Here is a 15,591-nt window from a genome sequence, read left to right on the forward strand (position 1 = left end):
GTATAATATATACCCTTTCTGATTTTTCATCTAACCGGTGATCATTCATAAATTCAATTCAAAAGATTATGATTAGGCAATTGGCAATATAACTCATACAAGAATATAATATTTCCAATCAACAAATCGAGTAATTAAATCAATAATGAAGCAAAGCAAGGAACAACAATAATAATAATAATAATAATAATAATAATAATAATAATAATAATAATAATAATAATAATAATAATAATAAACATATTGCTAATAATAATAATAATAATAATAATAATAATAATAATAATAATAATAATATAATAATAATAATAATAATATATATATATGATGATGATGATGAATGATGATGATGATGATGATGATGATTGATGATGATGATGATGATGATGATGATGATGATGATGCTATATGATGATGATGATGATGATGATGATGATGATGATGATGATGATGATGATGATGCTATATGATGATGATGATGATGATGATGATGATGATGATGATGATGATGATGATGATGATGATGATGTGATGATGATGATGATGATGATGATGATGATGATGTGATGGATAGATTATATATAAGATGATAATGATGATGATAAAATATCATAATAGTAATATATGATAATAATAATAATATAATAATAATAATAATAATAATAATAATAATGATAATAATAAAATAATAATAATAGTATAATAATAATAATAATATAATAATAATAATAATAATAATAATAATAATAAAAAATAATAATAATATAATAATAATAATAATAATAATAATAATAATAATAAATAATAATAATAATAATAGTAACATTTGTCTCATATGTATTTATTTTGCGCCTACGGTCTAAGGAAAGAAAAGTCTGTAATGCATATTTATTCTTCAAAAGGAACAACACAAGCTCTAAAACACAAACGAAATGGATTGGAAATGATATATCTATATCTATATGAGGCTAAGAGACAATGGATTTGAAATTACAACCCCGACGAAGTAAGAAGATATGTTTTTAATAGTTTATTTCAGGCTTAACTGCCCATGTTTTTGTCAATGCTACATGTCATTCTTTCACTTAATCCTACATTTTTTTTTCATGTGCAAATTATGTCACACTGACACCTAGACGTCTACGTGTAAACAAATCGATTATGTATTTTAAGCCTCCAAAAAAATAAAAAGAGAAATACTAAACAACCAAACAACCGCCCCCCCTCCAAAAAAAAAAAAAAAAAAAAAAAAACAAAAACAAACAAAAACATATAAATATGTATAAATCGCTCGTTCGACCAATTCTAGAATACGGAAATTGCATCTGGAGCCCATTATATAAAAGACAATCTTTTAGTATTGAAAGTGTACAGAGGAGAGCTTCCAAAAATATTTATACAATACAGTTTTTATCTTATAAGGAAAGGTTAGAATTTCTTGACTTACCAAGTTTGAAAAATAGAAGAATTCGTGGGGATTTAATTCAGGTTTATAAATTGGTACATGGTCTGGATAGGATAGACTTTTCTGTTTTTTTTGTTTTTTTTTCATATTCTAATATTACTTTTACGAAAGGGGACAAGTTTTAGATTTTTGTCTCAAAATGCAAAACAAACATAAGACAGAAATGGAACAGTTTGAAATTTGAAACAAATAATGCAAAATCTATGGAGTATTTCAAGGTGTTAGTAGACAGGGAATTATATGATGGGAGATTTATATATGACGAATAATACTTGTTTGCACTGCTGTTGACATGGCTTTCAATCTTGTATGTATATATTATGCATTATTATATTATTATGATTATCTTCTATATATATATATATATATATATATATATATATATATATATATATATATAAATTTATATATATATATATATATATATATATATATATATATATATTATATATGTGTGTGTGTGTGTGTGTGTGTGTGTGCTTTGCATGTCACGGTTAAAGATATATGTTTGTTCACCACATATACATGAGTTCATTAAAGTTGAAAAACTATCTTTACCACGTGTATCATTATTGTAATCTTTAATCAATAGATTTATGGCATTACTATTAATATTAAGGGCATTCAAGGGATTTTATCCTATTTTGCCCTATACCATATGTTATGTTAGACAAAAACAAAAAAACAAAAACAAAAAAAAAATTCCCAACAAAATTAAACCCCCTAAAAAAAAAAAGATAAAAAAACAGACAACAATCAAGCAATGCACAAACAGAGTCTTGCATGAACACGTGTGTTAGTAAATATTGACTAAACATAGCAACAATCAATAGGAAATCGATGCAAAGAACAATGGAACGAGGGATCCATAGAGGCTAGCATGCAATAATTGATGAGGAATCTCTTTACTCCTCCTCACTCACTCACATGCTCTCTCTAACTATCTTCTCTTTTCCCCACACCTTTCTTCTATTTCCATTTTCTCGCTTTCTCTCTACCTCTTTAGCAATGATGATGATGATGATGATGAGATTGAGAAAAATGATGAAGATGATAATGATGATGATGATGATGATGATGATGATGATGATTATTATGATTATTATTATTATTATTATTATTATTATTATTATTATTATTATTATTATTATTATTATTATTATTATTATTATTATTATTATTATTATCATTATTATTATTATTGTTGTTGTTTTTGTTTTTGTTGTTATTATTGTTTTTCCTCTTCTTCTTCTTCTTCTTCTTCTTCTTCTTCTTCTTCTTCTTCTTCTTCTTCTTCTTCTTCTTCTTCTTATATGTGTCAGTGCATGGCATAATCAGTCGGTGAAAATTTTGGATGTACATTTTTTTTTCATCTTCTGAAAGAATATGCTCACCTCAGCGTTTTAATCTTTATTTGAAATTAATCGGGTGGTTTTTTCATTAAGTTATTGTCAGGTGTCTGGGAAAGTTATCCAGCAACTTTTATCAAATTTCATACTTTTTCAACTTGACTAGCTTTAAAAAATATTTAGAAGTGAAATTAAGCTTTGATACTTCATAAAGATGTACAAAAAGGGTTGATTTAATTAATCATTTATGACAAGAACTCATTTTTGATTTTAAAACATTGACCTTCTAACTAAACTTGGCAATAGCTTAGTTCAAACCTTTTCACCATCCGACTGATTATGTCATTCACTGTAACATATGCTCTTGTGGTATGATACTCGACGTCGGATCGGAAAGTCCCTATCTAGGCGGCGCAGAGTTGAACAGGGAAAAAAGGCTCTTTACTCAATTATCTCACCGTACTCAGGAGGTGTACGAGTACCCGACCGTTAACTGATTTGTCTCTGTCAGAAAAAAAAATATATTATCGCCTAACAGATGTCATGTTAAGTGTTACTGTTGGCTAGAGACCCCTTGTAAAGCGCTTTGAGAATGATAAGTAGATAGTGCTCTATATAAAGATTCCGGTTTTGCCCGGGGGGGGGGGGGGGGGGTTCGACCCGATACAATACCTTTTTGAGACGAGGGTTCACATTTTTGGTTACTCTTATTCCATCTGTTATATATTTTAAAAATAGGGTTAGGGATCAACATTCATTGTTGTTCCGAACAGCCAATGTAAAATATATTATATAATCGAGCACAGAATTATTGGCAAATCTAAAAGTTATAAAACTTTTTTTTACAGACTGATATACGCTTTACATGCAAACCTTTATCGTATTTGAGGCTAATTCTATCATCCTCTTGACTCAAATTACGAAGAAAACTGTCTAGGTCGTGATACTCAGTCTTTTATAAAATTGATTCTACGCAATTCTAGCATATCCACAATAAGAATTGATAACGTGATTTTAAATCTTTCTAGATACCATCAAGTTATTATAATCTCATGCGGAACAAAAAATGACGTAATTTTAAATCACTCCTCATACTAATATAAGTATAATAGATGACCGCCTGTTCTTAATAGTCTCTATTTTCCGCAAATATCGCACCTTCTCCACTAGTCACCATCCATTAATCATGCCCAAAACGCTTTACAACGGGTTCCTTGCCAACAGCAACACTAAACATATAGGACGGAACATGACACCTGTTAGGTGATATCACAATTTTTGCGGACAGAGACAACGCTGTTAACGTTCAGGTACTCATTTTACAAATGTGTATGGTGAGAGAATCTGGATAAAGAGTCTTTTCCAATGACTTAACTTTGCGCCGCTCAGAGCGAGTCTCTAACACTGATCCGAATACGAGTCATACTACAAGACTACGTAGCAGCACGGCAAATACCTTTGTGAAATATCTAATAATAATTAACCTTTTGACACCTATTACACTCAGACGTAGTACCGTTTTCAGACAATGGGTCACATATTCTATGCGTCTATGTGGTCTTGTGGTATGACACTCCCTTCGGATCGGAAGGTCCTGGGTTCGAGCCTCGCTCGGCGCATAGTTGAGTCGTTGGAGAAGGCTCTTTACTCACATTCTCTCACCGTACTCAGGCGTAAAATGAGCACCTGGCCGTTAACAGCGTTGTCTCTGTCCGAAAAAAAAACCCCTGTAATATCGCCTAACAGGCGTCATGTCCCGTCCTACATGTTAAATGTTGCTGTTGCCCAGGGACCCCTTGTAAAGCGCTTTGAGCAGGTTTAGTGGATATTGCGCTATATAAAAGCTCAATTATTATTATTATTATTATTATTATTATTATTATTATTATTATTATTATTATTATTATTATTATTATTATTATTATTATTATTATTATTATTATATTCGATTACATTTTCATTACTTTTGAATAACCTTTTGGCACTTGTTTCATGTAGACATAATAATTTGAGACGACGGGTACGTATTTTGATTACTGTAATAATAATAATAATAATAATAATAATAATAATAATATAATAATAATAATATAATAATAATATAATAATAATAATAATAATAATAATAATAATAATAATAATAATAATAATTACCTTGCAATGGGATGAAGTCAGTAGGGGTGACTCATAATATAGTAAAATGTACACCATTTATTTGATAGATTTGACCCTTCCCCACATTTAGACCTACTTTTTTTTAAACATCTGATTTTATTCGAAATGTCTTGACATTGAATGAAACAACATTTCCATTGTTCTTTTTCGAAAATGTATGGAAGGTAAAACCTATCAAATGATGTACAGTTTGACATATTTGATAATTTTCAATCTAGGGATGGGGGTGGGGGAGGGGGAGGGTGGTATTTGAAGGCTGGTCTTAGTCAGCCCAATTGATATTAGTCACCCCATTCCAAGGTAAATACATATTTTTATCACCCCATTCGTGTCATCACTGTAGCGTTTTGTCACCATGTGTCACAAATAAAAGAGAATAAAGTTGTTTAGTCAAAGTCAGCATAGCCATCTATTATACCAGTATAAAGGAGTTGAGTTGAGAAAGCCGGTGCATGTTTTAATCAAATATTTGGAATTGATCCCAATTGACAACCGTATCTATTACATCGTTGAGATTTTTATATTTTATGCATATTGAAACTCTGAACGATTCAAGTTAACCGATGCGTTCATTATTTATGTTTAGGCTTGTCTTGTAGTACCCTACAAAAAGCGGTATCTCACACTTAAGTATGATTATCGTTATTGTTATTATTGCTTTTGTTGTTGTTATTATTATTATTTCTATTATTATTATTATTATTATTGAAAAATTATTATTATTATTTATTTTAAAATATTTATTACTATTACTATAAATGTTATTGATTTTTTTTGTCACCTACTAATTCAAACAAAATCCCAACACAAAATATTAAGCCCAAAAAAATCCCCCCCCCCCCCCCCCCCCAAAAAAAAAAAAAAAAAAAAAAAAAAAAAAAAAAAAAAAAAAACAACAAAAAAAACAAAAAAAAAAAAAAAACAAAAAAAAACACAAAACAAAACAAAACAAAATAAAACATAACAAACAGATTAAAAAGAGGTAAAGACAACCTCTGTCTATCAACAACATAATGTGAGATGTCAAAAGAGATTCCTTTTTTATTGTTTAAAATATTGTGTGAGAAACTAGGATTTTTCAACAGCTAAATTTTGAAAACTTTAGAACCTCAGCGCCCAGCAACGGCGAGCAGCCTGGTTCTAAACAAAGAAAATTGGTACTTTAAATTCTTCATGCTGGATAGAACAGATGTCTTCAACAGTCATGACGTCACTTCCCTCGTAATGACGCATAGAAACTTAGTAACTGGCTCTAAACTATCGGAACAATCGCGGACGCCTTATGAAATATTTCTCAAACTAGCATAAAATTGTATCCAGAGGAGAAAAACATTATAGATATGATAATGTATTGACTTTTATACATTGTGATCACATGACATATGAAAGATTCTAACCAGCATGAAGAATAAAAAATACCAATTTTCTTTGTTTAGAGCCACCGTTGTGGGCGACGTTACATCAGACTATTGAATCCAATTACCAATCATTGGACCTGTTTTGAATTCTAAGTATAAAACAAAACAAAACAAAAACCCAATAAACTAGAGACATTTTCACCAAACGTGGTCAAAGTGCTATAGATATTATGAAGTTGACGTCACTCATGTCTTTGTTTTTTGGGGTTTTTTTTCCATCCGCGAGTATGAGTAATTTTCACTAAACTGTATTAACCAGACTATAAACGTTCAAGGTTACACATTGTTTTGTGTGTTGGTCCGTTATACTTCCGGATGGCAATGTTGTGAGCTTCTACGCCAAGTGCATTCTATCTATAGATTGAATGAAGTTGACGTCACTGAGGTCTTTGTTATTGTTTATTGCCATCCTCTTTTAGGAGTAATTCTCACTAAACTGTATTAACCAGAGTATAAACGTTCATTGTTTTGTGTGTTGGTCCGTAATACTTCCAGATGGCAATGTTGTGAACTTCTACGCCAAGCGCATACGATCTATACAATGGGTCCCCAGCGAATAGATAGTATGCGCTTGGCTAAGAAGCTCATAACATTGCCATCCGGAAATATAACGGATCAACACACAAAACTGTGTGTATCCATGAACGTTTATAGTCGGGTTAATACAGTTCAGTGAGCATTACTCATAAACGCGGATGGCAAAAAACAATAATAAAGACGCGAGTGACGTCATCTTCGAACTATCTATAGCAACTGCTCTTATCTTGTACGAGACATAACGTCTGTTCGACGATATTACACATTTTTCCGACAGGGAAAACGCTGTTAACGGCCAGGTAAGCCTACCCATTTTACAAGACCATGACTCAAACCAGAGACTTACATTACAAATCCGAAGGCGAGTGTCATATCACAAGAGCACAAAGCCACACAATCCCCTTTACATTACAAACCAAACAACGTGTACTTATTTGCAGGTCTGATAAACCAAATTGTTATGGGCTCATTCTAGTAATGAGAATAATAAATACTCTCAAACCAACGCAAAAGATTGTCCATTACAACAATATTTAATCAAGCCCATAATTGCATTCGGTTATCAGACTTGCAAATATGTGTACGTAGATTCCGTAACAAGGTCTGGGAAATCTTTATGGTAATCCTAGTGCTAAAAGTACTTCGGTCACATGAAGTTAGTTTTGAAAAAAAAAATGGAGGTTAAAATTTGGACTAGACTATATTATATATTTTTTATTTAAATTATGCCTTTCCGCCACAACATCAGAGGATATCGTCGCCCAGGCATTTCACGAAGGAATATAGATAATTCATCAAACAAGATATCTGATGTCAACAGGAATCACCCATGCTGTCCAAGTGAGCAAATCGGGGGTTAATAATCTTGCCCAAATAAAAAAAAACCCCGAAAGTGTCTGAAGCGGGACTCGAACATGGGACCTTCCGGGTCACAATGCAATGCCTTAACCACTCGGCCACTTCGGCCCCCCCCCCCCCCCCCCATATTATAAAAGAGTATACAAAAAAAATTGTAGTATTAAGATATGGGACTTAGGATTATTTTTCTCATGAAGAAATTTAATGAGCGAACCGAGTTGAATGTGTTTTAAGTTTATCACAGATGAGCTACAAATCATGAAAATGTGACTTAAGTACTTTTAATACTGGGGTTCTTCATTACTTTCTTTCTTCTCTTAATTTGCAAACCACTGCGGTGTATTGTCGCAAATGGAGGTAGGCGTCTTGATGTTTTACACTTTAGGATGTAGGTATTTGAGTGCTATAGTAGTCAATTAGCCTTTTTCTGAACTGTTCCGTAGCGATTGAATTTACAATGATAGGTAATAGGTTATTCCACAAGCGAATAGAAGAGGGAAAGAACGACTGTTCATGGCTTTGTATTCGGGATCGTGGCACTGTGAATCTTAGATCTTAGATATTATTATTGATTGCAGTGCAAGTGTTGCTGCTTGAAGCTCGAAGACATAATAAATAGCATTAATAAAATGAAACAAATTAAATTAACAAATACTAATGACGTGGACGTGTAGGGTTTTCATTTCGTCAACAAAAATACGACTGAAACAACAAAGACGGATGACCAATGACATTATCTGTATTCATAAATTTAATTGAAATCTATAGTCTATGTTACGATTGTTTTTTATCCGAATTGTAAAGGCTTTTGAAGCATTGTGTTATTTTAAACCGGTAAATAGATTTTGCTGTCACAACATGCATGATTAAAAACAAATAAGTGTTTGTTTAGCCGGCACTTGTATCAAAAATGCTGAAAAATAGAGACATGACAGATGAAAACATGGAATAAAAATATCATGGTGTCTGCGAGCCAAACTCGGTGTCCAATTAACTGCCTGCTGAGGGGAGAAATTATTATCCCTGCTGAGAGGAGAGATAGATAGATAGATAGAGAGAGAGAGAGAGAGAGAGAGAGAGAGAGAGAGAGAGAGAAGAGAGAGAGAGAGAGAGAAGAGAGAGAGAGAGAGAGAGAGAGAGAGAGAGAGAGAGAGAGAGAGAGAGAGAGAGAGAGAGAGAGAGATTTGTCGCAGAACCCAAATGAGCTATCCTGATTTCTATAGCGCAATAGATTCTTAACATACTTTTTTGAAAGGACGCGAGTCTTTAGTCAGACCCAATAATAGACCCAGCTACGAAGCGAGTGCTCCACCAACTTTCCTTTCATTTAAACGTGGAGTATTGAAATTTTATTAAAAAGATCTGAAAGCCTAATGGAATTTGTTATAATGAGACTAGGTGCACTGTCCAAAATCATAGCATGGCACAAATGACATGGAAAACATGTTCTAAACCATAATATCCATAGATTTACCAAATAAGGGGCTACACAAAATACCCCTATTGGTAACCATTGATTGTATTACCGTATTTGTATAGAACTCTCCACTCTGTGTAGCCGTAATGGAAATCCCTCTTTTTTAGATTGTGTTCGGCAGCGGATCGACCGCCATAAAAAGAGGGAAAATATTATATCATAATTTATTGATTTGATTTATATCCTGTTTTTCTTTTATCGCAACCACAAACAGGACGTTGGATGATCGTAGTGGTGTGAGTAAATAAATAACTAAATACATAAGTACATAAATAAATACGTAAATACATAAATAAACAAACCGATTAAATAATTAATTAGTTAATGAATTAATAATAATAATTACAATAATACCCACTGATAATAATAATAATAATAATAATAATAATAATTAATAATAATAATAATAATAATAATAATAATAATAATAATGATGATGATGATGATGATGATGATGATGATGATGGTGATGGTGATGATGATGATGATGATGATGATGATGATGATGATGATGATGATGATGATGATGATGATGATAATAATAATAATAGTGACGATAATGATGATGATATTATTGATGATAATAATAATAATAATAATAATAATAATAATAATAATAATAATAATAATAATAATAATAATAATAATAATAATAATAATAAGAAGAAGAAGAAGAAGAAGAAGAAGAAGAAGAAGAATATAATAATAATAATAATAATAATAATAATAATAATAATAATAATAATAATAATAATAATAATATAATAATAATAATAATAATAATATAATGATAATGATAATAATAATAAAATAATAATAATAATAATAATAATAATAATAATAATAATAATGATAATGATAATAATAATAATAATAATAATAATAAAATACTACTACTACTACTACTACTACTACTACTACTACTACTACTACTACTACTACTAATAATAATAATAATAATAATAATAATAATAATAATAATAATAATAATAATAATATCTAATAATAATAATATGTGGAAAATTTTATGTCTCGTTCTAGTGTTGTTGTTGGTCAATGACCCTTTGTAAAGCGCTTTGAGCACGTTCAGTTGATATTGCTCTATATAAAAGCTTACGTTCTCTTTTTTTTTTTTTGCTATATATGCGGTCTAGTAGTGTAATACCCGCTTTCGGACCGCATTGTCCTGGGTTCGTTATATATATATATATATATATATATATATATATATATATATATATATATATATATATATATATATATAAATATATATATATATAATTTTCTTTTTCTCTTCTCAGACCAGCCGACCTCAAAAGCGTGACAGATGCATCTAGGGAAGGGATTATTTTCAATTGGATGATACACAATGTGGAAACCCATATGGCCTTTCTTGGTGGTAACCTTGGACGTGTTCATTCTTGTCGTCAGCCAGGAACTTCCATATATTTATGGAAGTAAGTTGTGGTAGAATTAATGAAAATTAAATGTGGTAAATAAGCCGAACCAAGAATATTGACTGGGTACACTAGTTTGAACTCCCATGGTGGGCAGGAGGTCACTTGATGTGTTCTCCATCCCGCTACACCTGTTTTACAATCTGCTTTTTGTCTTTGTTAGGGAATGAGATCATTAATCTTGTCCCTGCCCTGGTCGGAGTCTTTAGCAGAGAGAGAAAAAGTCAAATGTATAGTTAAAGTTTTGGAAGATTGTATATTTTCCTTGTAAATCATCCCTCTGTTATGTACTGTCATATTTGTTGTTTGCATATTGATTTGTAAGCATTTGACTGAATTACACTCATCTGGATATTTGTGCTAGTGGCTGTGTGAGACTTTTAGTTGATCTCAAACTAAATGCATTGATGTTATGTTCTTTTTGGAATCGACACATGTTCCCTATTTGAACCATTCCGCTTTATCTTACTTTTCTCTAGTCCTTTAATTATAAATCTGTTTTTATTTGACTATCCCATTATTTTCCTTTTTACTGGAGTTGCAAAGATCTAAATATGTCGCAAGCGCCGCTGCAAATCCCTTAAAAAAATTCTTTAAAAAATATAGCATTGTGGAGAAAATTGTGCTTATTTGAGTCAATGAAAAAATTGACACGGCGCACAACTCTACTGAAAGATTTGAAAATTAGAAATGTATTTTTTACAGATAGATAAACAGATAACTTGATTTCCTTTTATAATTTAAAGTCAGTTTGACAGTTCGTTGAGTCAAACAGATATCATAAAATATGTACCAACGACGACACTTGACTCCGAAAATCAACTAATTTTGTCACTGTAAAAAGTTGTCAATTTGCGTCATCTATTTATGACATCAAGTAATATTATTACTTCCGTTGTGTTGTTGATTTAGCGGATTTCAGTCGCCATTTTGATTCTTTTTTTACTATTAGGGTTAGCTCGAGAGGTTAGTCATAAGTGTTATTAAAGGTGCTAGGGTGTTTGTTTTTCCATAAGTTAAGTAAAGGGGAACATTCCGAAAGCTCCTACATCCCCAGTATTCTTTAAATTTGTATTTTCACTGTTGATATTTTGTCAGGCATTTATTTATTCAGTTAGTCATTATATAGAAGTATTTTTAAAACTCTAGAACAAACCTGCAGTCCGAGAGTTGTTTTTTTTTCTATTATGGTTAGCTCGAGAGGTTAGTCATAAGTGTTATTAAAGGTGCTAGGGTGTTTGTTTTCCATAAATTAAGTAAAGGGGAGACATTCCGAAAGCTCCTACATCCCCAGTATTCTTTAAATTTGTATTTTCACCGTTGATATTTTGTCAGGCATTTATTTATTCAGTTTGTCATTATATAGAAGTATTTTAAAACTCTAGAACAAACCTTGATAGATTTGTGAAAGTTTAAAATTCCTTATTACCATTGTTTGATTTTCGGCGCCATTGTGATTTGTTAAGTATTGAAAGGTAGTGCAAAGCAGTCGAGAGTGTTTTTTCTATTAGGTTAGCTCGAGAGGTTATCATTGTGTTATTAAAGGTGCTAGGGTGTTTGTTTTTCCATAAGTTAAGTAAAGGGGAGACATTCCGAAAGCTCCTACATCCCCAGTATCCTTCTTAAAAAATATAGCATGTGGAGAAAATTGTGCTTATTTGAGTAATAAAAAAATTGATACGGCGCAAACTCTACTGAAAGATTTGAAATTAGAAATGTATTTTTTACAGATGATAAACAGAAACTTGATTTCCTTTATAATTTAAGTCAGTTGAAAGTTCGTTGAGTCAAACAGATATCATAAAATATGTACCAAGACGACACTTGAATCCCAAAATCAACTAATTTTGACACTGTAAAAAGTTGTCAATTTGCGTCATCTATTTATGACATCAAGAATTATTATTACTTCCGTTGGGTTTTTGATTTAGCGGTGATCAGTTTTGTTATGTATGTTCTAATTGTGTGTATGTTTGTGTGTGAGTGTGTGTGTGTGCGTGTGTGTGTTTGTGTTTGTGTGTGTGTGTGTTGTGTGTGGTGTATACATTTGTGTGTGGGTGTTGGCATTTTTCAGCAAATCGTGGCATTCATAGTGATATTATTCACTTGATCACATGAAGGTATTTCAGTCGCCATTTTGATTCTTTTTTTACTATTAGGGTTAGCTCGAGAGGTAAGTCATAAGTGTTATTAAAGGTGCTAGGGCGTTTGTTTTTCCATAAGTTAAGTAAAGGGGAGACATTCCGAAAGCTCCTACATCCCCAGTATTCTTTAAATTTGTATTTTCACCGTTGATATTTTGTCAGGCATTTTAAAAACTCTAGAACAAACTTTGATAGATTTGTGAAAGTTTAAAATTTCCTAATTTGACCATTGTTTTGATTTTCGGCCGCCATTGTGATTTGTTAAGTATTGAAAGGTAGTGCAAAGAAGTCCGAGAGTTGTTTTTTTTTACTATTAGGGTTAGCTCGAGAGGTTAGTCATAAGTGTTATTAAAGGTGCTAGGGTCTTTGTTTTTCCATAAGTTAAGTATAGGGGAGACATTCCGAAAGCTCCTACATCCCCAGTATTCTTTAAATTTGTATTTTCACCTTTGATGTCACGGGTCAGAGGCTATAGTGGCTTACACTTCATATTGGGCCACACAGAAAAATCAACCGAAGATATACCAAATTACACAGACAACGTTGTTTACCAATCTGCCCTTATTAAATGATGGTGAGTACAGTATCGAATGAAAATAGTTCTTTCCCCGCGAAATTGCGGGCTTTTTACTAGTCCCTTAAAAAATAAAAACGACAAACAAACAATATCTACTATTGATTTGATATATTTAACATTTGTGATCCGTCGTCACTTTCTTACATTACAAAAAATCTCAAAGATTGTTATTTCTTATCATTTTACTTCCAAATTCAATTTTCTGAGTCCGATTGCCCCAGCAAAATAGTGTTTTGTGAGGTCAAGTAACGTATATGGAAAATGTACTCTTTAATTTTATGATTTTTGATTGCTAAAGATAATTTGTTATTAAGACGTTTCTCCATTTCTGATCATATAATTTCATGCATTTCTTTCTCATTCAACGAGACACGACGCCTGTTCGGATAACAATTTTTCCCGACAAAGCTGTTAACCGCTGGATACTCATTTTATACCTTAGTACAATAAGAGGATGTGAGTAAAGACTTTTACAAAAGACTCAACTATTCACCACTCAAAGCGGGATTCGAACCCAGGACTTTACGATCTGAATGTGAGTGTCATACCACAAGACCATATAACCGCCCTTGTACTTTTTTTTAATCGGGACGAGGTTGCACATACATCGAACTGGAAAAAATTCTTCTCGAAACTGGGAGAGAAGTTGTCGGGCATCTTTACCAGCAAGAGGAGGCGCTGGTTGGTTGCAAATAGACTAAGGTCTAGATCCTGTTTAACAACGCCACCCTACATCAGTGGGGGATTTTCATCCCTACTACATAATTTATATGTTGTGGCAAAGAACTCGAAACCGCAGAGCATCTGAATTGAACATTTTATTGTGATGAAGCTTCCGACCGGGTTCGCACATTCTACTCGATTGCGGTAAAGAGTTTTGCCGCCTTGATAGCACGTCATAATTTAATACTGTGGCTTACGACCTTTAGAAGCTGTTGCATGTGTCCTTTACTTACACATATTAGCCCTCTCGACTCATAATTTGTGAACGAGTATCTGGCTTCATATAGTGACGGATGTCGTTAGAGTATTTGTGCGATAAAGACGCATAACAGGCAACAGGTACTGTATGAAATGGAAATGTGGTTCTGTGTGGCCTGTTGGGGAAAATGATTATATTAACATATTAAGACTTATTCATTACAAAGGCGTTATTAATTGGTTTATTTGTTATAGCGGTGACACCGATCACCCCCTTCAAGTTTGTGGGAGATTCCTTGACGCTCAACTGCACTATCAGACCCACCGCTGAAGGAGAGGATTCATCTATATTGCGGTTCAAGAGAGATTCATCAACAAGTAAGTTTTTTTTTTTCAAATGCCTGTTTGGATGAAATAAATTGAATAATATCTTTAACATAATAACATATCGTTGCAATATATTATGATTTCAATTAAAATTACCGTTGAATAAGATTTTGAATTTTCTTACTATTCTTATAAACGGTTGTTGAAATTTTAGAAGGAGTTTGTTTAGACTTAATTCTGTCCCTCTATTTCAGTATTTTATAGATAATTGCGTATAGATAATTGCGCAACGTTTGAAAACTATTCCACATCTTAAACTCATTAAATTCTCTCCTTATCAACTCAAGGAAAATCACATTCGTGACGATACAACTAACATTTTTCTCATTCAGATGTCTTTTGTATTCACAAAATTTGAATATTTTTCAAATTATAGTTATAAGAGTAATAAGAGTCTAAGGCTGTAATTGTACATACATTTATTTCGTTTGAATAAAAGTTTATAAAACCAAATTTTATATTAAATAGGTCTGATGTTTAGTGGAAAATCCGGAATATGGCCGGTGTGGTGAGATTTAAATAGAACAGAAGTTAGTTAAGACCTTATTGAGTGGCTATTGTGTTGTAATGAGTAGAATTCTCTCCCATCACTCATCATATTTGAATACCATGTAAAATACAGTAAGATAAACCACATTCTTATTATCACTTCGCGAAGTTCCATGTTTGAGAGTTTTTGCCAAGATGAGGGTCATTTAAATCGATCGATATTTGAAGGACGAGGTTTCTGGCCAAATTTTTATATATGGGTTTTTCCAGAGGACGGCAAAATACTGACTTTTATTTTACAGTACTCCCGTCTTTCCGAAGGAAACTGTTACAACAT

General features: G+C 32.0%; 1 protein-coding gene across 7 annotated transcripts in view; it reads left to right on the top strand.

The window, feature by feature from the left end:
• The window catches only part of LOC144974619 (uncharacterized), an 88,491-nt gene that overhangs the window by 39,474 nt on the left and 33,426 nt on the right, over positions 1 to 15,591 (top strand). For 4 of the 7 annotated variants that reach the window (XM_078917721.1, XM_078917712.1, XM_078917691.1 and 1 more), the window contains 2 exons: positions 10,581 to 10,736; positions 14,634 to 14,756. In XM_078917721.1, the coding sequence (XP_078773847.1) occupies positions 10,649 to 10,736; positions 14,634 to 14,756 (211 nt within the window). In that variant the 5' untranslated portion in view covers positions 10,581 to 10,648. Of the gene's footprint in view, positions 1 to 902; positions 1,007 to 10,580; positions 10,737 to 14,633; positions 14,757 to 15,591 lie in introns of all 7 variants that reach the window. The other 3 variants (XM_078917695.1, XM_078917704.1, XM_078917683.1) reach the window with 1 other exon arrangement.

Source organism: Berghia stephanieae, chromosome 1 (assembly GCF_034508935.2).
Source record: "Berghia stephanieae isolate SIO BIC M18660-M18661 chromosome 1, UCSD_Bste_1.3, whole genome shotgun sequence".
NCBI classification, from domain to species: domain Eukaryota; kingdom Metazoa; phylum Mollusca; class Gastropoda; order Nudibranchia; family Aeolidiidae; genus Berghia; species Berghia stephanieae.